The 24,661-nt window shown below is 44.8% G+C and overlaps 1 protein-coding gene across 6 annotated transcripts in view; it reads right to left on the reverse strand.

Annotated features, from left to right (window-relative positions):
• Positions 1-24,661, reverse strand: part of MAPKAPK5 (MAPK activated protein kinase 5) — a 333,373-nt gene that overhangs the window by 246,320 nt on the left and 62,392 nt on the right. For all 6 annotated transcript variants that reach the window (XM_069214824.1, XM_069214827.1, XM_069214826.1 and 3 more), the window contains one exon: positions 10,157-10,230. In XM_069214824.1, the coding sequence (XP_069070925.1) occupies positions 10,157-10,230 (74 nt within the window). Of the gene's footprint in view, positions 1-10,156; positions 10,231-24,661 lie in introns of those variants that run through there.

A 24,661-nucleotide genomic window follows, 5' to 3' on the forward strand; every position in this document is an offset into this window, starting at 1 on the left:
CATTTTGAATTTCTCCTGTTTCAGGAACCAATTCAAAATCCTCAGGTCCAGGATTGGTCTCAAACGACCATCCTTCTTGGGGATCAGGAAATATCTGGAATAACAACCCTGACCCCTCTCCTGCTCTGGGACCAACTCCACTGCACCTTTTGACAAAAGGACTAGAACCTCCTGTTGTAGCAACAGGAGATGGTCTTCTGTACAGAAGGATGGGCAGGGAGGGATGGGAGGAGGAAACTCCCGAAAGAGAAGGGCATAGCCTTTCCCAACAACATCGATGACCCAGGAGTCCGATGTTATGGACTCCCACATATGGATAAAACGCAGTAACCTCCCCCCTACAGGAGATGCATGTGAAGGGATTGATGGAGGACTAACGCTGCTTTCCCAGCTGCACCCCCCCCCCCGGAGGAAGAGGCAGTGTTCTGCTGGGTGGCCCCTCTCTTACAAACCCTACCCCGCCCCCAATATGATCTATAGGGGTGAGCAGCATTAGGTTGCTGTCCGCTGACTGGAATCTCCCCCAAAAGGAAGAGCCACGTCCAAACCCCCTGAACCTCCTAAATGATCTTAAAGAGTAGAGGTGGAAGCTTGCAAGCCCAAGGATCTTGCAATAGCCCTACTGTCCTTGAACCGTTCCAAGGCAGAGTCAGCTTTTGTTCCGAAGAGTTTGTCCCCATCAAATGTAAGTCTAGGAGGGTAGATTGAACATTGGAAGAAAATCCCAACGACCTTAACCATGCCGGTCTTCTGGTCGCTATGGATGTGCCCATTGCCCTGGCCACTGAATCAGATGTGTCTAGCCCTGAGTTGCTGCCACCTGTGCATCCGCCAAAAGGCTCAGAACCTCCTGTGACAATCCAGTCTGAGCAGTCTTGGCCTCCTCCATTAGGGCATAGATGTATCTGCCCAAGACACAGGTTGCATGTGTCGACTTTAGGGCCATACTACATGAAGAGAAAGTTTTCTTCACGGACTGTTCCATTTTCTTGGATTCTCTGTCTGACCGGGCCCCAGGAAAGGACCCGGGAGCTGTATGCGAAGAACATGACGCTTGTACCACCAAACTATCCGGAGTCAGGTTTTTAAAAAAAGAAATCCAGGGTCCCCAGGAGCCACTCGGTATCTTCTTGCTACAGTTCTATTCGACGCTGCAGAAGACACAGGCTTTTTCCACACCTCCAAGACTGGATCCATGAGCGCCTCATTAAAGGGGAGAAGCGGTTCTGCCACAGCTGAAGCAGGGTGCAATACCTCAGCAAGGATGTTAGTCTTAACTTCTGCAGTGGGAAGAGGAAGGTCAAGAAAATCCGCCGCCTTCCTCACCACTGAGTGAAATGATGTCGCCTCTTCTGTGTACTCCCTCGGAGAAGCCAAGTCCCATTCCGGGAAAGTGTCCAGACTACTGGCAGATTCCAAACCCTGTAAGTCCCCCAGGGGCTCTCCGATCTCACCCTCTTCCAGAAGGTGTTTCCTATAATCCTGCTCCTCAAGCAGTCGAAGAGCTTTTCTCCTGGAGCGCAGTCTGGCCTCAATTCTTGGAGTCAACAAGGCGTTTATGGACGCCGAAGACCTTGGTTGTTGTCGATCATCGGATCCATCCGATGCCGTATCCATCGGCGCCGTGGGTTGATGGACCACCCTCTCCGGTGTTGATTGAAGCCGAGACGAAAACATCGGCGCCGGGACAGCAGAAGTCGTCGGCATCACAGGCCTTCTAGACAAAGCCACCGGTATTGGCGCCGAACCAGCACCTCCCACAGGCCAGAAAGGCATAAAGGGCGTCGGTCTGCATGGAGCCGGAACACCCAAGTCAAATACCATAGGACCCGAAGGTCCAGCAGATCCACTGCCTGGGGCCATGTGGGCAAAGATATTAAACATTGCATTTAAAAATGCGGCTGGATCCGTACCTGGCGCAGGGAAAGCAGGGTACTCCTGCAGCACGCTGGTGCTTGAAGTGGAACAGGCGTCGGCTCGGGTACCACCGAATGCGCCAGTCAGACATCCAGACTCTGATGAGGTTCGACCTCAAACAGATGGCGCCGGAGAAGCAGGCAGTGTCGACGGCTGAGGTGTCAAAGTCGGGCTAACTTCCCAACCCGTACGGCACCGAGCAGACGGTGACTTCGAGCGGGACCGGTCCTTACTCAACCAACGTCGTGAACCGTGCCGGGAGTCATGACAACGCTTCTTATGAGACTTCGAAGACTTAGAAGAAGACCTTTGATGATGATGTTTCTCCTTCTTCTTCGACTTCGCCAAGAATAACTTAGCTTCCCGCTCTTTGAGTGCTTTGGGGTTCATCCGCTGACATGAACCGCACTCCTCGACATCATGATCGGAACGGAGACACCACAAGCAATCGTTATGTGGATCTGTAACAGACATAAGGCCACCACACTCCCTGCAGGGTTTAAACCCAGATTTTCGTGGCTGAGACATTATTAACGAAGTATCACTACACAAAGATACAGATGCTCCCTGGAGCCTCGAAGAAATAACCGTCACTCGAAGGAACGGAAAAAAGGGAACTGACATTAGCACGCCGGCAAAGACCTCTTATTGCCTGGATGACGTCAGACGGCGTCGCGTGGGAGTCGGCCAATTGTGACATCCTCGTCGGCGTGCAGAGCTAGAAGAAAATTTCCGTCAGATGCTGGTGCATGGGGGAAAAATCATGATGTGAGGAATCCACAGGTAGTTGTATCCATCAGAAAAATCTTGCTTAACATCAGTGCTAATTAGGGGCCCAATTTTTACAGAAGTCACAAATCTTCACCCATAGTATTTGTCCTTGCATACTTACGGTGTTCAAAATGTAGAAGCCTTTTAGAAATTGCTTTATTATCCTGGATGACCATAAAGATGGTAATACTGCCGTACGGCGGAAACAAGATATGGCCACTAGGTGAACTTTGATAGACGAATGAGGGAGACACCTTACTTCGCCAAATGTAAAAGGTATGGAAGAATCTGCTCTGGAGAAGACTTTAGAGGGTGAACATTGTTGGCTTTGCACCATATGCAGAATCTCCTCCACTTGAGTTTGTACGTCTTATTCGTAGACTGGACTCTGGCACAGGCAAGCACCTCTCTACAGTCTGAAGGAATATCTAAACTGTCCAACTCAGAATTCAGAAGCCAGGCCGATGATCGAAGTGAAGTCGGGTTGGGATGACTAACCTACCCTGATTCATAGTTAGTAAGTCTGGTGTTGGTCTCAGTCGTATGTGAGGCTGTTCCGAAAGGAGTAGAAGCTCTGTGAGCCAAAAGTGGTGCGGCCATCTGGGAGCGATCAACAGAAGTCGGCACGGTTCTCTCTTCATCTTCTGAAGAAGTCTCGGGATGAGAGGCAGCGGGGGAAAAGCGTAGGCATAGATCCCTAACCATTTGATCAAAAACGCATTCCCCTTTGACCCTCTCTGCGGTTGCCAGCTTGCAAAGTGTTGGCATTTTTCGTTCTCCCTTGTCACAAACAGATCTAGACTGGGTTTGCCCCAATGACGAAAGAGGCGGTCGAGAATTGCCTGGTTGAGCGCTCCCATGACAGGTCACCAGAGTTCAGCTTGGGGCATCTGCCAAAGTGTTGGAAACCCCTGAAAGATGTTCTGCTCTGACGTTATCTGATGATGAAGAACCCAATGCCACAGTTTCTGTGCCTGCAGATACAGCGCCTGCGATCTTGCATGTTGTCGGTTCTTATCAACACCGAGGAACCTATGATCTTGGCAAGGAAGGCTTTTAGCGCCAGGAAAACTGCTTTTAATTCTAATATGTTGATATGGAGAGCTGATTCCTGTGTGGACCATCTTCCTCTCACTGATAGGTCCTGTAAGTGTGCGCCCCATTCCTCCAAAGACGCATCCGTTGTTATACTGTGTACTGGTTTGTCTTTCAGGAAGGAGAGACCCTCCAAGATGAGAGGGGTGTCTTTCCATCACTTTAAGGCTTGTCTCGCTGGTAAGGTTATTTGGACTATATCGTTGAAAGATTCGCTTATTTGTTTCCACTGAATGTCCAATTGTTGTTGAAGTGCTCTCACGTGGAGACGACAATTTGCTATCAAGGGAATGCACAAAGAGAGCATCTCCAGAAAAGACTTGTAAGTCGGGACAGAAGTGGACCTTCTTCTGCTGAGACGGTTCGCTAAATCCTGAAGTTTTTTCCGTCTGTCGTGAGAAGCAAACCTGAAAAGTGATGTTGTGCGAAGGGACTAGGAAAGACTTTGGATAGATGACTGTTAGACCCAACGCCTTGAAGAGGGATAAGCATGACCTTGTGTCTCTGGCCGCTTTGGCTGCTGTTCGTGCTTTTATTAGCCAGTCATCTAAGTACGGGAACACCTGAATTCCCAGCTGCCTTAGATAGGCTGCAACTGGTGCCAAGACCTTGGGGAAAACTTGTGGGGCCGATCTGACACCAAAAGGTAACACTCTGAACTGATAATGGGTGCCGGCAACCTTGAACCATAAGAATCTCCTGACTGGGATGAATAGGGCTGTGAAAGTATGGGTCCTGGAGATCTAAGGACACCATGAAATCTCCTTGGATGAGTAAGCATAGCACATCTTGAAGGGTGATCACCCGAAATAATTGTTTTTTCAAGAATTTGTTCACAGAGCGAAGGTCTAAAATAGGTCCCCAGTCCCCTGTCTTCTTCCGTATGAGGAAGAAGCGAGAGTAGAAACATGTTCCCCTCTGATTCTTTGGTACAATCTCTATTGCTCCCTTGTCCATCAAGATGGCAATCTGTGCTAGGAGTTCTTTTAGATGGGCAGGTGGGGGTCCTCCTGGTGGTACTTGCGGAGGAGGTTGATGGAATTCTAGTGTGTGTCCCTTGCTGACAATATCAAGGATCCATCTGTCTGATGTAGTCTGGGACCCCTTGTGAAAGAAGTTCGAAATTCTGCCCCCTATCAGAGTGCTGGAATAGGGGTTGGGTACAAGCAACTGATGGAGGTCAGTGTTTCCTCAACGCATCCTTGGCTTTGTAAAAGGATTTTCCTGTTGTGGTTTGCCGGAAGTGTGCAGATGGTGGTTGCCGATAAGCATGCAGCTGCTGTAGACCAATGGTGGAACTAAATTGGCCTTGGTAGGATGGATATTGTTGGTACTGATGTGATCCGCCTCTGTAAGAATAAAGCCCTCTTCCTCTTGTTTCTTGAAAGGGCTGCCGTTTAAATTGTAGCATACCCAGGGATCTAGCTGTTTCCGTGTCTGCCTTTATGGACTGCAAGGCTTCATCAACATGCTTACCGAATAATAGTTCACCATCATAAGGTATGTCTAAGATCCTCAGTTGCACCTCTGAGCGAAAAGATGTAGCTTTCAGCCACCCTTGACGTCTTAGTACAGCAGCCCCGGCTAACTGGCGGAAACCTGTTGTTGAGACATCGATGGCACAGTCTATAATCTCAGCAGAGATCTTCTCACCTTCCTGTAAGATCTTACATGCTTCCGCTCTACTATCTTCAGGCAAGAGGTCTATAAAATGGGATATGTCTGACCACATCCTGTCGGTTGTATCTTTCCAAAACTGCTAGGGAGTTCGCTGCCCTGACTGCGGTGGCTGCCTTAGTTGAAAATGTCCTCCCAATTGAATCTAACCTCCGCCCCTCTCTATCCGGGGGCGCAGTCACTGCTGAGGACGGATTACTGGACCTACGCTGGGCTGCCTGAGATCATCGAGTCTGGTTTGGGAAGACCAACTAAGCAGGCTGGTGAGTTGTCTGGTGCCTTGTACTCCTTGTCCAGCCTTGGCAGCACCGCTGGGACTGAAGACGGGGTCTGCATGATCTTAAGCCACTCTTCCCAAATAAAGTCAACAATCGGCACTGCTCGCACTGATTTTCTAGTGTCCTCCTTGAAATCATAGAGGAAACAGTCTGACTGCTTGGATGTTATGGGCAGTTGAAATTTCTTTGCTGCTCTCTCCATCACAACGTTATAGTTGTAGCAGATAATGGTGATGAAGTCGGGATCAAAGGCGACGATGGAACTGTAAATGTCGCCATTGATAAAGCAAAGCCTGCTGTCGACTATGCGCTCGTCGACTGAGCCTCCGAAAATGTGGAAATCTTAGATGCCGACGGTGGCAGGGAGCTTGATGATTTCTTTAACTTCTTTGAGGTAGTAGCTGGAGTATGCGGCTCAGAACGAACCTTACCACCATGTTCCCTAAAAGTTGAGGGATGTTCATCAGCTCTTTCTTTGAACGCATGCAACCTCTTGACTGACTTACTGGTTTTGGGAGAATAGCTCTCCACAGACCTCTTCCTCTTCTTTGAGGCCACTGAAGTATTTTGGAGTCTGGCTTCTCTATCTCGGAGAGTCTTGCTGGGAAATTTTCTGCAGATCTTGCAATCCTTCACCTTATGTTCAGGATGAAGACAGTAGATACAGTCCTTGTGAGGGTGTTCACAATGAAGCCTTAGCTTCCCACAGGTGCTGCAAGGTCTAAATAAACCTTTCTTAGCTGTAGACATGATGACAAAGTATAGACAAAGTTAGGAATGAAAAATCTGGAAGGTAAACTGAGCAGAGCTCAGGGAGACTCCCTTACACACCACGTGCAGTAGAAAATCTGAGAGACTGAGCCTCTGTGCTGAGGGTTCTAAAGTGGTGGTCTCACCTGATTGACTGAACTTTGGGCCTTTCCTAATGAAGCTAATAAGCTAAGAAAGTGAATGTATTTTTGCCACTGACTACAATGAAGAAAAAAAAAAAAGATTATTTTTTCTACGGCTTTCTATGTACCGTGGGACTCCCACTTCGACGACCGGGAAGGAATCAAGCATGATAATCTATGAAAGATATCCCAATACTGGAGAATGGTCTCTACAATAAGGAATATCAGTGGAGCCGTGGGTTTATACAAATTTCATGCAAATACAAAAAGCTAGCCTTATATAAGAGTGCCATTAGGAGCTCGAGCGTTCCAGAACATCTTGCAAATGCAGCTTCTAAATCTCCCTATTTGGGACTATAGGCGTAAATGGAAATGTTTGCAGGGGTATTCGCAGGAATGCACCCTGTGTCAATATCACAATAAGTCGAAAGCACACCTGGTATGTTGTTGCCCATGTCTGGCCTCAGAGAGACTTCAGCTTTTAAAACCCTTGGTCCTTAAACATGGGCTGAGAACATGTAAAGAAACTATGTCTTATTTACTACAGTGGTCCCCAGGGAATTGTCCGGCTATGGGGACATTTTTTTACACAGTGAGAAAGGCACTACAACGTACATGAGGCCAAATAAGGGCAGGAAGGGACACAGGAGCTACGGCCTACACAGAAACTCTGACAAAATAGCTCCTACCTTCCAACTAATTTTGTCAACTTCTTATATAGAGATGCTTTTGGGTTCTCGGCTTGTGACTGTGGTGAAAAAGATCTCCCCATGGTTAGGTGAAAAGGTTCCTGGACATTAGCATTTGCACTCTTATATCCTGGTTTATATCAAACCCCAAGAAACAAACTATGCATGGTAGCTTCAACTGGGGGGGTTGTGGACGAAATGGCTTTCAACCATTTGTCACTTCTTGTAGAGAGACGCCTTGGGATTCTAGGCTTGTGACTGCAGTGAAATAGAACTCTCATATTACTATGATATAAGGATCCATCAAATGGCAGTACTTGCACCTTGTGTATGGGTCATTAAGCCATTGTATGATTCTGCGATAGATCAGACCCCCTTAGTGTGGTTAATAAGTGGAGTACATGGAAGCCACCATTTGTACTATACTCTAAGTGCTTCGAGTTGGTCAATTATACCTTTGCACAAGGGTCAAACGAGCGGGGTATGTAACTGGACTCCTAGGATTGCAGAATCTTCGGCTGATGGACCAGTGGATTTCTCTTAGGTACTGTACGTATGCATTTTAGTATAACCCACGGTTTGAGCTATTTAGATGTGTTTTATGGGGATACAGTGTGGGAATAATACATGACTGGACTCCACAAATGTATTTTAGGGGTGGGTACTGTTTTTTATTGTACATTGTGCAACGATTTTAATTAATCATGCAATAAAGTTCAGAGTAAAGCGTCAGGGCTGTGTTCTGATCTAGGTTGCAAAGAATCCAGGGAGAGGACTGTGTCCTAACCAAGGAGGTTCAAGTTTCTTTAATATGAATTGTATCTACCACCAATATGTTTCTTTACAGTCCTTTCAGAGTACCTTAACAGTGAGTGTGCAGGAAAAAGATCTTGGCATCAGAAACCACACAGCCACAGCAAACTGAGTGCTCTGCAAAGACTCATCAAATAATTTCAGGGGAGTGGAATTTAATAAAATATCTCTTTGCCCTTGGGAGTGGTTACTTCTTAAATCTACTTGTCAGGGTGAAAAAAAAATCTACTTGTCCCTTTGGTGACATGTAATGTCGCAACAAATTATGGCAGCAATCTCATTATGTAGGAGCTCTGATATTAGCCTGATTATGTTAGGCCACTACTTTAGTAGGGCTTGAATACTTGCAATTTCAAACCCTACTATAGAAATTTCCATATTTTGTCACCTTTCAGCAGATCTACGTACTGGGGCTAGAGGAAGCAGTAAGCAATAGTTCCAGAGATGGAATGCCTTTGAGTTTGCAAACCTACTAATTTGCATGTTTTAAGGATTTTCACCAGCTCTTCTCTAATCTTTTCCCATAATGAGAAAGGTTGGAAATGTACTCCTTACAAGGGCAGAAGTAGAGGTTCTTCCAGGGTTGGGGAGAAAAACAAAAAAAGAGGTTGGAGGTAAAGTGAACTTGTAAACGCTCAATAGATTTTCACATGAGCAAATCTATACATGCATATTTGCTCGTGCTAAAAAACAGTTCCCAAAGAGTACGCTTTCCTGGTCTACTTCTGTATTTTCTTGTGAATTCATGAAAGCCACTAATTCAAAGACATATACCATGGGTGCACTTTAGTGACTTTCTTTAATTAAGAATTGGGTCCCTAATTAGGTATGGCGTTAACAAAGACATTTTGGCCCAGACTCAAGAAAAGTGGTGCTTCACATCGTGAGGCGCCACTTTTCTTGCGCCCCTCTGACACCTCCATGTGTGCACAGAATTTAAGATACGGCCCACCATGGCGGTATTAGGTACAATAGAATCAAATCTTTTTACACTATTGTGGCGCTTTGCAAAGTGTAAGGAGGTCCTTGATTCCAATGGGTACGTCCTTTTAGCACCTACTTTCACCAGGTGTTAAAAAAGGACGCCAAAAATGGCGCAATGAAATCTTGTAGATTTCATTGCGCCATTTCTGCAGGCCTTCTTGTGCCGGAATGCCCCTTTGCATACATTATGCATGGTGCAACCATAACGTGGCGCAAATGGTCGCAAAGTGGCGCAATGCACGCATTGCACCACTTTGTAGATATGGTGTGGGGTTTTTGGCAATCTAATGCCATATTAGCATCAGAAAAATTACGCTAATGTGGCATTAGATGGCACAAGGCCATCCTTAAATTTGGGCCTTTGTTTTTATAAATACTGGCATGCATCAACACATTTTACTAAATGACGCTTCAAAGAAATAGAACCTAAAATTTCATAGTATCAAAACGCTTTTTTTTTTCCTACTTGCATTTTTTTCTGAACACTGAATTTTAAAAGCAAAGAAACATCGCTCTTGCTTACAAGTTGCTGCAAACATTGCATCTAATCAGAGAGCAATCTAGGAGCATTATAGTTAGCCTAATATTGTTAAACTTTTCAAACAAGTGTGTCCATATTTTTTTATTTTTGTTTTTACTGGTACCACCGTCAGTAGCCCAGTGTGACCTTAAAACATGTATTTACAGCGCTCACTCTAATAATGAAGGCTTTTAATTAATGAACCATAAATACAAGTTGGAACATTATTAGCTTCTGGACAAACATTACCTCAGCTGCAGACGATGCGCTTCTCTATAAACTGGCAGCCAAAAGGTTTGTGCTGCAGAGGGTTGGGCCTACTTGTCCCAAGGACACAATAAACATGGAATCTTGTTGCCCTTGACCCCAAACAATATGTCCCGGGCGTGGAGCGATAGGAATTCCACATCCCTGAAATAAAACAGCTGTCAAAAGTCCATGCATATTTTTCTCCATTTTGTAACGTGTTGCACCACCCTGACACACAACAAACAACAAACAACAAACACAATAACTTACCTAACTGGACCACTGATCCCAGCTCCAAGCTTCTGACTCCAGTTAATATTATACTCTTCTAAAATGGAGGTTTCCTGGGAAAAGAGGAAAGTAGAAATATTTTGTTTAAAAACGAATTTAGGTTAAAATGCTCTCACTTCTTTTTATATTAACATTCTGTGGGAAAAGGTAACCTAAAATTGCAAACATTTTCTAAGTTGTTTTTACAGGGCCTTTATCGCTGAGAACATACTAAGTTACAATAACTACTGTTCAAGGTTACTCAAAACTACAGGAGTGTGAACCACAGGTTTGTGTATGCTTTTTTATGACAAAATACATCGCTCATGTTTTTTGACAGCTTTTACTCCTGTCATTTTAGGGTTTGAGGAGCTGTGTAGAGAGTCTAAGGGCCGCAAAAATCTGTCCTCCATCTCTGCGTAGGCATTCTCTTCTGTTTCCAGAACCATACTTTAATGAACGGTTTAAAAAGTACAAATGTTTTACAGGTAATATTAGTTTTAGGTTTATGACACGAAAAAGCTTCAAAAAACATCTAAGCACCGCCAAACACCACAATAGTTTGAAATTAAAAGACAAGGATCGTACATGAATGAAATAAAAATGCTTAAACCAGAGCACAATGTTACAACAAAGTAACATTGTTCTCCAGTATATGGTTTTTCATGTATTCCCAAGCTCTGAATGGAGCTTTGTGCAGCTATCCATCCAAGGAAGTAGAGAAATAATGAACCCACCTTTACCTCGACAATATTTTTCTATGACAGGCTGACCAAACTGAGCATTTTTTTACTTAAAAACATACAAAGAGCATTGTTTGCAAAGTGTAAGCTGTTCAAGACTATCCGAGGTGCAGAGTTTCTCTGCTACACTGAGATGTGATAAAAGGCTGTGTTCCGCATTTTAATATCGGTTCAAGGCAACTGAGGAAGCCTCAACCAGAGAAAACTTTCACCTTTATTGCATAACCATAAAGTACAATAAGATGCCTTGCTAAACTCAATACACTTGTACTAATAAAAGTAAAAGTGCCATACATGCTGAGATTGAAGCGGTGACTGACTCAGAGTATGAAAACCTAAATGACAAATAAAAATCATGAATTACTTTCGACAGAAAGTCTGACAGTCTCAAACACAGACCGAAGCAAGATGTTTAACAAAAGTGAAAATCTACATACTCCCAAGAAGTCATCATTCACTCAAACTTGAAACGGCAAATTCAATAGCCTCATAACAGTTTCCATTTGTTAAAAGTAGGTTTCATGGAAGAGGATTTTCAACAACGAATGATGCCTCATATGTGCTCTTAACCAAGATCTCCATTTCGCAAAGATATGGGGTACTCTGCTCAACAGACTTCTTATTCTTTGTATTGTACAGTTTATTTCAATTCTCGCTAGTTTACTCTATACTAGTAATTTGCTCTGAAGCACTGGATTGAAACAGACTGAGGAATGAGGCTGCCTACTTTGAGGGTTTTGTGGATTCATAATTCCAACTTAACTAAAGATCAAAAACACTAAACCAAAGGTTCTCCTGCTTGCAGAGGTGTAGCGATCACAAATGTCAGCTAGAGGAATCTACTCCAGTGAAAGGATACCACTACTGTGTTTCCTCAAATTTCAAAACTGCAGCCACACAACAGTTCAAAGACACATTAATTGATAACTGCCTCCACGAATGCAAAACGCAGAGTTATCTGTCTAAATCATATTTTCCATAGATAGAATAACTGTACAAAGAAGATGCAAACTAACAAAAAAGCATATTTTGGAGCATGGTGCGCTGACAGAATTCCTAGGGAATATTAGTGAACTCCTCTGCAACTGAGCGGTTTTCCTAAAAGATAGATGGGATTGAAAACTCAATCTTACATACAGAAATACAGAACACTCAACTGTTCACTGAAAAAGTACGTTGGGAAACAGGTTGGCAAGAAGATCCAGACATGTCTAGAGTGAATGAGACAGTTACCTGAGCAATCAAAAGCTCTTTTCCTTCAAAGCTAAACTATCATCACAGCTAACCAAGCAAAATATAGGAACTAAATGACAAAAAGCGATTTAATACCTTGTCACTGGTAGTAAGTGTTATATAAATACAATTAAACTGGGTGGTCATGGTTGTATGTTACGACTTTGAGAACACTGTGCTTTGAACTGCTGAATTTGGAATCAGCATCCTAAAGACTTTTTTTTTTTTTTTTTTTTTAGCAAGAACAGGCCTTTTGTAGACAGTTTAGGCAAACATCAGCATAACATATACCATCACGTATCAGTTTATTAAACACAGCTTAAAACTGAAAGTTCACGGACTTCTGGCTTCTCCATGCAGCTTCACTGGTGGTGCAACTTAGAAAACACACACACACACACACACATACATATAGACAGCGAGAGAAAGATATGGATAAAGATATATATATGTATATACACACATACAGAGAGAAAGAGAAAGAGAGCTCTATGAACATAGATGTTTATAATGCCAATTGTTTCTTTTAGGAACTTATGCAGTCTCCCAAAAAATGTGGTTCATTTGGAAAACTAAGGAAGTGACCTCACCCTACCGTTACCAGTACTGGAATTGTGTGTGCAGAGACGAACATTCCATCTATTTCACTAGAAAGCCAAATTAACAGCTAGGCTCTATTTCTCTGTATCATACGGCGAGTGAGTGTCCCTCTCTCAACTTTCTTGTTCAGCCCTTTACAACAGCTGTGGTTTTCGCAGCATGTAATGGACTGCTGCTTACAGAATCCCACATTTGACTTCCATGTTGGAATGAGATAGCATGCGCAATGAAGGGTTGGGTTGGATTGCTCCTCAAAATAAAGACATAAAACAACCCCAACATACAGTGTTCCGTGCACAAAAAGAACAGTCAATGTGAGGTGGTCTGGACTCCTTACGCATCAGAGAGTGCACAATCTCAAGGAAATCTTGTAACAGTCTCTACTATGGCTTCTAATAATGCTTGAACTGCAATGGAAAATAAAGATGGGGAGCTCTCTAGAATTGTATTTGAGAAGCATTTTGGTTCTTAGGAGCTTCTTTCTATAGAAGCAGTCTGAATTTCTTGGTGGGCCTCTGCATCACATATGAAAAGACAATAAAAGCACTCAATCAAAATGTCTTCAGAGGTGGGTAGATGATGGGGAATCATCCTAGCCAGGAACGAGGTCATTACCTGGATTTGAAGACCTACTGGACTTTCACTATTAGCCCGCATCACCATTTCTGCCTTTACACCACTTAGGAGTGTGGTTGAGTAAACTGTCAAAGTAGATAAAGGGCTCAGTAGAAGAAGACTTGAGCAACCTTACAACACAAGCAGTAGCAAAGTACTGGCGCTGCCATCACTGAAAGCGTAATTTCGAGAACGCAAGGTCCATTACATTCGGGGAAAAAAAAACTAGAGTGGACTTTCTGCCCTAGTTGATCATTTCCATTAACAGAGATCTAACTAAATTCAATTCTGTCATTTGCTTGCATTCTTGAGAAAGGTGAACTGAACATCTGCCTAGCTTGAGAAATTAGAGCAAGACCAAATTTCAAGAAGGAACAATCGGAAAGAGAGTAAACTAGAGTGAAAACCAATCAAAGAAAAGTATGACCTCATGACCTGAAAGTGGAAACCTCACCATCAACCTGAAGAAAAAATGTTGATACATTCATCTCTCTAAAGATTAGTGGTGCTTTAAAAAATAATAAAAATACATTTTTTTTAAAAAATCAGAATAGCAGAAAGGCAGTTAATACACAAAAATTAAATATTACCTCAATTACAACTGTAAAGGTACCTATTTCTGATATCAAAATTCCTCCTACGATTGTGCATAAATGTATATATTTTAAAGTTGATTGAGTTTAACAAAACCTTAAATATCAGAACATGTATTCCATGCAATAAAACTGATGCAAACAGCATATAAAATGACCAAAAAACACATAAGATTCAGCACAACTGAAACACTTGTTTATTATCTTTGGTCAAATGGTTCAAAGTGTGTCACATAGCAGGACGTACCTGTACACACAGAGTTCAAACACTCAAATTACAGTCAACAAGCCGCCAAATTGACTTCCACTTGCTTTGAAGCAAAGCAGATACTTGTAAAATAGCTTTCTTTAAGAACAGTCTGTCAAGGAGTAAAGGCTGCTTTCTAATATATAGCGCAGGGCGCTATACAACTAAACAAAGCATCAAGTACAGTGTTCTGCTAAGAGTGACCAAGTAAAGGGGTAGGCTTTATATGTATAAAATTGTATTATGCTTATTTTCCATTAACTCCCATGGTATAATCCAGTTTAATAAATTTTGTGAAATAATGATTAAAGCCAAAATAAAGAAAGAGCCTCTAAAGAGCGGTCTTAAAGACAGGTCCCTGCTAAGTGCTTTGGCAGAACATTGCTCCATTAATACTGCTGTCAGACAGCTCGGATGAATCACACCACATCAGGATAAAAAAGCATATTTATCAGAAACCTCAAAAAAACAAAGGAATCAAGCCTGCTGTCCAACATCTTGTTTTCCAAGAATTCTATGACACATTAAATCCAAGAATAAGCTCTTAAACCAGAGTGAGATGCACGGAACTCATCTACTTCTATCGGTGTCTATTTCTTGAGGGCACGGAGCCCTGGGCCATCACCTTCGAGGAAAGGCATACTGAAAATATGTTCAAACTAGCAACAAAGAAGATAAAAGAAACACGTTTGAGGCACATTTCACCATGGAAAAATCAAGGTCATATCAAATAAGGTAACAAAATCTAAATTGCGATTTAAAAGTAACATTTCAAGCTTATTCTCGTCTGGGAGTTGGTCGATAAATCATGGTATATAATCTCCCAAATGCTGGCCATTCAAAGAATTGCAATCACGAAAATCAATGGTACTTTTTTCACCGGCAAAGTATCATGCAGTAATTCAAACAAGCCACACACTGCTTGCATACAGAGTCATTCTATCGGCTGAGATGAGTGTGGTGGTCCCAGTCCAGTTAACCATGGTATGGTGATTACCGGTGGGGTCCTAGTCAAGTTCACCATGGTCTGGTGCTCACCACAATCAATAAAAAAAAAAATTATAGAACGCGCTACTCACCCGTGAGGGTCTCAAGGCGCTGGGAGGTGGGGAGAAGGGGGGGGGCGGTAAGGGTCACTGTTCTAACAACCATGTCTTGAGGTTCTTTCTGAAGAGCAGGAGGTCTTTGATTTTGCAAAGGTTGGCGGGGAGGGTGTTCCAGGTTTTGGGGGCGAGGTAGGAGAAGGACCTGCCTCTTGTGGTGGTGCGCTGGATGTGGGGGACTGTGGCTAGGGCTAGGACGGCTGATCGGAGGCTGCGTGTGGAAGTTCACTCTTTCGTTGAGGTAGGTTGGGCCGGTGTTGTGGAGGGATTTGTGAGCGTGGATGAGGATCTTGAATGTGATTCTCTTGTCTATGGGGAATCAGTGAAGGAATTTGAGGTGTGGTGACATTCGTTCGTGGCAGGGGATGCCAAGGACGAGGCGTGCGGCTGTGTTCTGGATTCTCTGGAGTTTGCGTTTGAGTTTGAGTGTGGTGCCGTCGTAGAGTGCGTTACCGTAGTCTAGTCTGCTGCTGATGAGTGCATGGGTGACTGTCTTCCTGGTCTCTGAGGGAATCCATTTGAAGGATTATTTTTTTAGAGTGCGGAGTGTGTGGAAGCAGGAGGAGGTTAGGGCATTGATTTGCTGTGTCATGTAGAGGGAGGGGTCTAGGATGATGCAGAGGTTGCGTGCGTGGTTTGCGGGGGTGGGTGCGGGGCCTAGGGCGGTGGGCCACCAGGAGTCGTCCCATGTGGTTTTGTTGGGGCCGAAGATGATGATCTCGATTTTGTTGGAGTTAAGCTTGATGTGGTTAGTAGTTATCCAGTTGGCGGTGTCGAGGAGAGCAGCGTGTAGGTTGGTTTTGGTAGTGGTGGGGTTGCAGGTGAGGGAGAGGATGAGTTGTGTGTCATCTGCGTAGGAGAGGATAGTGATTCCGTGTGCTCGGAGGATGTTGGCTAGGGGGATCATGTAGATGTTGAAGAGTGTGGGGCTGAGGGAGGACCCCGCAGATGATCTTGGTAGAGGTGGAGTGGAAAGGTGGAAGGCGGACTCTCTGGGTCCGGTCGGTGAGGAAGGAGGTGAACAAGTCTAAGGCTTTGTGGCGAATTCCTATGTTGTGGAGGCGTGTGTGGTGGCAGACGGTGTCAAAGGCTGCGGAGAGGTCTAGGAGGATGAGTGCGACGGTCTCGCCTTTGTCGACTTTGGTCCTGATGTCGTCAGTGCATGCAATGAGGGTTTCCGTGCTGTGGTTCTTGCGGAACCTGGTTTGTGAGGGGTCAAGAGTGTTGTTTGCTTCTAGGAAGTGGGATAGGTTGGCGTTGACTAGTTTCTCGGCAACCTTGGCGGGGAAAGGGAGGAGGGAGATGGGGCAATAGGTGGAGAGGATCTCCATGTCGGCTTTGTTTTATTTTTATTTTTAGGAGAGCGGTGATTTACGCGTGCTTCCAGGGGTCTGGGTAGGTGGCGGAGTCGAAAGAGGAATTGATGTCGGAGTATAGGGGCGATGGTTGGGCTGGCTTTGTTGTAGATGCGGTGTGGGCAGGGGATCCGGAGTGGATGGAGTTCATGTTTTTTTCTGTTTCTTCGAGTGTGGTGGGGGCCCAGGTGGTGAGTGTGGTGGGGGGTGTCATGAGTGGGGGTTGGGCTGGGTGAGTGAGGGGTGTGTGTGTGGTATGAAGCTGTTGTGGATGTCCAGGATTTTGTGGTGGAAGTGGTTGGAGAGGGCGTCACAGAGTGGCTGTGTGTGTGAGGGGTCTATGTTGCTGGCTTTGGGTTTGGCAAGTTCATTAATGATGGTGAAGAGTTCTTTGCTGTTTTGAGAGTTGTTGTCAAGGCGTGTCTTGTAGTGATCTCTTTTGGCGGTGCGTATGAGTTGGTGATGGGTGCAAATGGTGGTTTTGAGGGTGGAGAAGTTGGTTGTGGAGGGTTATAGTCGCCATATTTTCTCTGCTTGGCGTCTTGGAGTTCGGGGGTGAACCATGGGGCGTTCTTGATGTTGCGGGTAGCGATGTGTTTTCTGAGGGGGGCTAGTTTGTCTGCGCAGGTGGTGATCCATTTGGAGAGGTTGTGGGCTCCTGTGTTGGGATCGTTGGGAGGGGGGGGGGGGGGCGGTGTTGTGAACCAGTTGGGAGTTTAGTCGTTATTTGGGGATCTTGTCCCACATGCGGTAGGGTGTGGTGTGTTGAGGGTTTGGTGAAGGAGAAGTGGACACAGTGGTGGTCAGTCCAGAAGAGTTTGGTGGTGTGGGTGTAGTCTATGTGTTGGCTTGAGGTGAAAATTTTGTCGAGCGTGTGTCCTGCTGAGTGGGTGGGTGCGGTGACCAGTTGTTTGAGTCAGAGGTTGGTGAGGTTGTCTATGAGGGAGGTAGAGTTGTGGTCTTGTAGGTTTTCTAAGTGAAAGTTGAAATCACCGAGGAGGATGTAGTCTGTGGAGGTGAGGGCTTGCGAGCGGATGGTGTTGGCGATGATGTTGCAGAAGGCGGGCGTGGTCCTGGTGGTCTGTAGATTAATGTACCTCTGAGGGTGGAGTTGTTGTTAATGTGGATCAGGAAGTGCATGTGTTCTGTGTTGTTGATAGTGTCTTGGGAGCTGGTGATGACTTTTATGGTGTCCCTGTGTAGGATGGCGATGCCACCACCCGGCCTGTTGAGGCGGTCTTTGCGTTGGAGTTTGTATCCATTGGGGGTGGCGATGGCTATGTCGGGTTCTGAGGAGGGGTTGGTCCAGGTTTCCGTGAGGAAGGCATGGCAGGTGAGTGTGATGAGGTCCCAGAGTTCAATGGCATGTTTGTGAAGGGAGCGGGTGTTGAGGAGCAGGCAGTAGATGTGGTTGTGGTGGGTGGTATTGGTGTGGTGCAAGAGGGTGTTGTTGAGGGGTGTGTTCTGGTTGTGGGCTGGTGTGCGGCGGGGTTGGTGGGTGTGGGGCAGAGCAGGTGAGTATTGCGTTGGGGGTGTTGTGTTTGTTGAAGGGGGGATCGCTATGGTTGGTGTGTGGTGTGCGGGATGTGAGAAGGAGAAATGACAGGTGTGGCAGGTGAAGGGGCCATGAGTGTGTGTGGGGCTGGAAGGGTGCACGTGGGGCGGGGGCCTGGGTTGAGTGAGTGGAGGGTGAGGGAGGAGTAGGTTTGTCTGAGAGGGCCAGGGGGACTGGCGCTGGGCGCGGACGGGCGCGGACGGGCTTGCCTTTGAAGGAAGGGAGGGTGGGAGTGGCAGCTGGGAGGAGGGGGAGCTGGTCGAATGGGAAGGCTGGGGATGGGGCCGCAGGGGAAGTCAGTGACGGGGAAAAGGCTATTGGAGAAGACGGTGAGGAGGCGGGAGGGGCCGCAGGGGACGCAGCGGCGGGGAAAAGGCTATTGGAGAAGACGGTGAGGAGGAGGGGGGAGGCGGGAGGGGCCGTAGGGGACTCAGCGGCGGGGAAAAGGCTATTAGAGAAGCCACACACATGCATATTTAGACTATCAGCGACAGATTTAAGAATTCAAGTACAGGATTCCAATTTACCAATTTAGATTGAAGAAGGCTATCAAGGATGAAACCAATAGTGTTAAAGTCTGTGTAGTGAATAGCTAGCCTACCGCTTCTCTAACACACAACATGTACAAAACTTCAGCGACAGTACAACATCCTCTTATCCCCTTAAGCACAAAACCAGTACAGTAAGGCAGGAGCCATAATATTTTCTTTACACTCACATCACAAGAAGCTACCATATTAGAATAGTCCCTCACTCACACAATATTTATAGTACAGACAATATCAAACATAAGCTTCCTTCTTGCATAAACACAGATATGTCACATGCAGCAGTACATGCTGTCCTGAGGCAATTAAAGCAGGTACTGAGAAAAGCAAATAGTGAAGCTAGAATGCTTGAAATAATCTGAAACGATGATAATCAAGACCGTGTGATCAGTGGTTGAGGGCTTCGAGAAGTAACCCAGGAACACTCATTGTGAATACTAAATATGAATATCAGACATCCATTATCCAACTAAACAAGATTTAGTAAACAATCTGGACTCTGCTCATTATAGGTGATGGGCCTTTGAGGTATGTGTACTGGATTCTCAGGCATCTGGGCTAAAGAGGTGCCCAGCATGGACTCCGATTGTTAAGAAACTGGTGCAGAGAGCAGACATATAGCCAACTTGATACATTATGGCATGGTTTGGCACCTCTACCCAACTGACTGGCTGCAGACCACAGTAAAGCCAAGAGAGCACCCAAATTTTGTTCAAACATTTACACTGGTAATAAAGGCCCTATGTGCTGATCCATGTGGCCAACTTCAATATGCAACTGGTGCCGCAAGGAGAATGGGAGCATCATTGTTGTGACTTCTGCTTTGAAGAGGGGACTGGTGTGGCATCAGATATCCACACAGCACACAGAGGTGTAGACGTGGTTGCTGGATAAAGGTATGATAACCCTAAGATGTACTGGTATTGTAAGGGATTCTCTGCACCCGTTCCGGTGAAGAAATCAAAAGTACCCAGTAACTGCACTGGGACCCTACAGGGCACGTATCTGCAGGAGCACTTCAGAGGTAACACTGATGTAGGAATGGTGACCTACTTTTGCAGTCACTAGTCTGTATGGGTGGACTGGAAATGACTGCTTTGTGTCGAGCCATCTCGTTGTGGCCTTGAGGAGAAAAAAAAAATCAATTTGCCCAAAGAAAAGGGCGAGACAGCCCCCCACTGAGGGGATCCCCGGAGGCCCATTTGAGAATCGCAAACCCTTATGGTTGGACATGCTTAAAACAACTTATCACTACTACAGGTAACACAGGCTATATAGTTTCAGAAATGGAGACCATGCTGAAAGATCTGCCACAAGAACAACTGGAGCTGGAACCCAGAGTGCGGAAGCATTGTGTGGCCACTTAAAGCCACTATTCAAAACAATTTTCAGGAGGCTGAAAAAGTCTTTCAGACGTAGAGCGACAGCAGCAAGACCACGCATGGAAGCAGATATTTAGAGTCTGGGGAAAATGATACAGGGTTTGCAGGCAACACATTCTTGGATTCCAACTACTCTATTAAGGAGAATATTATGAGAGGTTCTGATCCGTGAGTGCCAGGAGTAGGAGCCCCATTTTCGCTTGATGATAGCTCATAAAGAATCTTAGGTGTAAGGTACTCGAGATATTGCTAAAAATTAAAAATGTGACATCTAATGTTAGTCGCACAACATAAGGAGGCAAAGTGTATGTATGTCTGTATGCATATGGTATTCCATTAGCACGAACCTAGCCAAAAGGTAGAGGGGTGCTGCACATGGTCAAAGGTAAGCTTCAAGTCAATGGGTAATAGTGATGCAATGTTCTTAAAAAGGTGAGTCTTCTACTCTTTCCTAAATAGGAGCAGCGTTTGGGCTGCCCTGATAGATACAAGGATGATGGTCCAGATCCTATGTGCACAGATGGAAAAAGCCTGTCAACTGTTTTTAATTTTCTTTTCTTACACTTCTTAGTTTGAAGTTTGAAGGCATCCTGACTGCAGGTGTGCCTAAGACCATCTGAGCTGGTGATCTGACAGCTTTGTAAATGATGCAGATCGTTTTGAAGATGGTGGGCCAGCAAGGAAAGGCAATGGATTTCCAATAGGATGGGGGAGACTTAATCATATTTCTTCAGGTCCTGGATGAGACATGCTGCTGGACATAGGACACCCCTAAGGTGTGAAGTCTATAAGGCCATGAAGTAGGGCATTAACTCCATTCAGATGCAAATGTACAAGGGTTTGAACAGGAGTTCAAGGAAAAATAAAGTCAGACTTTCTTTATAACACAGATCTGGCACCAGTCCATCTGTTTTGGCAATATGGTACTTGAGGGAGCAGTTGGTGGTAAGGGTCACTCCAAGTGATTTGGCATTCGATGAAAGATGGTTTTGAAGCCCTCAAGATTGAGGCCATTGAGCCAGGTTTGTACGGCATTGTGTTTGTGGTTCTTTGTGGAAAATAATAGGAATTCCTTCTTGTTTGGATTGAACTTCAGGTAGGTGCCTGGCATCTTGGCATAGGTGATGTGCAAGCAATGTTTAAGGCTTTGGATGTGTGAAGCAGAGAGGGTTTTCAAGTAGAGTTAGGTATCATGGATATATTGCTGAATCTTGATGCTGCTGTTTTGTCACTAGGTTACCAAGAAGCTAAATGTAAAGGTTGAAGATGAGAGGAAACAGTATTGACACCTGGGTAACTCCACATGGGATCATTTGTGACCTGGAGTTGCCATGTGAAAAAACTGATGTCAGTTGTTAAGGTAGGAGGAGAAACATTGAAGGACATTGCTGTTCAATGCCATTTGCAACTGAAGGATACATATATGAGGGGACTGTGCTGAATACAACTGAGAGATCCAGCAATATCAGGAGGCAGGGTCATCTTCATCTGAGGTCAAGAGGGTAGAGTCTATGATGTCCGTGTTGTATCCTGATCTGAAGCCAGACTCCCTTGTTTGCAGATAAAGGCTTCAGTTTGGTAGCCAGCACACTGTGCTGGGGTTGAAGGACACAAGATGTGTATCTTTACACTGGTCTAATCTGCCTATGAATACCTTGCATTTAAGTGAAAGACCCATCCTAGTTCTGATAACGAGGATCTAGTCACATGAGCACATTAATACATATGCAAGATCAACATGAATTGGTGGCATAGAAGTGTTAAGGGACATGCTTCTTTTGCTCATCTAATCAAAGGTTTAAGTGCTGGAAGAACTGTTTTGGTTTCCCTTTTATGCCTTCCCCTTCCACTCACCTATACTTCCTTTAACAGTCAGACTGCAATTTGATCAGATGTAATAAGCAAGTTATGTTCTGTATAATGCTTAGTTTGCTTCACGGTGTCGCTCAAAAAAATATATTTGAATTATTCAAAGTACAGCACTCATCAAAAAGTCAAAGATTACAGCACCCTCCTGATAGTTGGTGTTTAGTTTGCTTCTACACAGCAACTGTTTGATGTTCACCAGTTAATACGTTTTTGTATAGAGCAGGGGTACTATTACACCATTTTTGGGCTTACTGTTTTATTCTGAATGTTATGGCAATACTTGCTAATGTGCTATGACAAAAAGAAAAAAATTATGTTGAAAATAAATAAATAAAACACCAGAACTGTCCAATAACAGAATGTGCCTCACAACAGGACTGCTAAAGTAAAAACATTCTTTGCATTGGAGTCCTGTTGCTGGCATACTGCCTACCAGTCTTTGGCTTCCTGTGTTGTACTGATTGCTGTGTGAGACAGGGATGACTGATCCTCAGTCTCACATCTTAGGGGTCAGTCATCAGTACAGGGAGTGCGAAGTCAACCAGGAGTGATGAAGAAGCGACACAGTGTTCCTGGCTAGCTCTGCTCAGCAGGAGCAAAAAGGATAACAAGCGCAAAACAACATGGGAAAGGACTACAAGGTGCGGGAAGTACCAGTCCCGGGAGCACAAGTTATAAGGGCAGATATCAAGGTGGCATTCCGACTCTCAGATTAAGTATTCTGGACATTAGTGTCCTCCAAGACGAGGAGCAAGGGGTGATTTCTCTCAGGTGAGAGGCACAGTCTCGAACCAGGGGCTCACAATGCTAGATCCCAGCCTGGGGTTATTGGTCCTGGAAGTAAGTACTTTTCTCAGCAGAAGGATAGCGGGTTGGATGCCACTACCTCTGTAGAGTTCTCCTGGGAGTGACCTGGCCCACTAACCCCTCTCGACCACAGGAAAAATTAGTAAACTTCAAACCAAAGGCTGCAACACCAGTACACTGAGCTCCTCACTGCAGCTATGCACCCCTAAACTAGGGCCAACAACAGCCTATGAAAACGTTAATCAGCAACAATATGCACAACTGATCAGTGCACCATGCTCGCAGATCTATGCACGACGACATGATGATTACGAAAAAGGAGACCGAAAATAGGAACCATAGTGTAAGTTCCTCCTCATTTGTCCCTTCCCTGTGACACCAATACAAAAGTGAATTCCCATAGGCACTAAATCTCTGCTCAACAGGGCAGCAAGGACAGAGTGTGTGGAAAACGTAGCAAAGCAGCACTATGGCAAAATTAAAATGCACTTCTAGATCATGCAGTGCCCCCAGATAAGGAGTTGGCCTGCTTGTGTGTGTTTAACTGCACAGATAGCTCCTCTTACGTGTAGGTCAGTAAGTCAACATATTCTACGCTTCCAAACCTACTATGTAAAAGAAGTCTTTTAGGCTGGTTCAATATGTAGAAGAGACCACTATAGAAAGCAATCTGCATTATTTGTGAAAGACAGCGCACACTACAGTATGCAAAGAAACATTAACAGATTCATAGGTGTCAGCTCAGCAAAACCTCACTTTTGCATGGTACCTCACCTTTGTAAGACACTGTCCACCCATTACTCCATTCTGTCTCGGCATGACATTGCTAATGCAGATTTCAAAACGAACTAAATCACATTACACAGCAAAGAGCACTTGCCATATTGTGGTGCGAGAGCAAGCTGTGCGCCACTAGGGATTAACCTAGACTCGGCCAGTGAAGTGTTTAATTGCAGGATCTCAGGAGAATGCCTTCATCAGTTGAAAAGCCATAGGATCTTGGGGGAAAGAGGGGAGGAGGGGGAGGAAGGAAATGGGGGAAGGGACATGGATAGAAGGTACACCTGAGTCTCACCTTCGATTACACACTGACAAATTTCAATGTAACACATCTGGATTAATCCCATTTGGAATCAAAACTAATAGACCTATCATCAGCACACGAATATCAAGGTAAAACAAATTAAACATGACTAAATCGCATCTCAAGCCACTAATGCTACTTCTCATTAAGCTGTTTTTGTGGACCCAAGTAAATTGACAACAGCATATCATTGGTGGAAACCACGAAAGGAAGTTCAAACAGATTTCTGCAAGCCAAAGGACCACGGGCGCAGAGGAAACCAAGTGCTCATACAACTGCCTGAACGCAGCTGATATACAAGTTCTGGGTATGATAACGGATTTGGATACTATTATATGAAAAGAAATTAAAAGGATTCACAATGCACGTTTTAAGATCTCAAATGAGGATTAGCAATGTGTAGTACTAAGGCACCAAGGGGACAAAGATGTTGACAACTGAGATGGCACTACTACAAGAGATCAAAGATAAGAAACACATACTGCTAACTTCCAATTGTGATATGGAAGTTAAACCCCTGTCCACCATTTCAGTTCCAATGCCCTGAAAATAAAGGAAAGCTCTGCAAGATATTTTATCACACTGTAAAATTATAGAGCACTTGCTGCCCATGAAGGGCACTGAAGCGACTGTCTAGGAAGGCAGCATGCTACTCTGAGTAGGGTGTGTGGTTGGAATGGCGTTGTCTTTGTATAATATCAGAAGGAAGGTCCTGGAAATGGTATGATCATTTACATAACTGATTTCTGCTACAAACACAGCCTCACAATT

Source organism: Pleurodeles waltl, chromosome 11 (assembly GCF_031143425.1).
Source record: "Pleurodeles waltl isolate 20211129_DDA chromosome 11, aPleWal1.hap1.20221129, whole genome shotgun sequence".
Lineage (NCBI taxonomy): Eukaryota > Metazoa > Chordata > Amphibia > Caudata > Salamandridae > Pleurodeles > Pleurodeles waltl.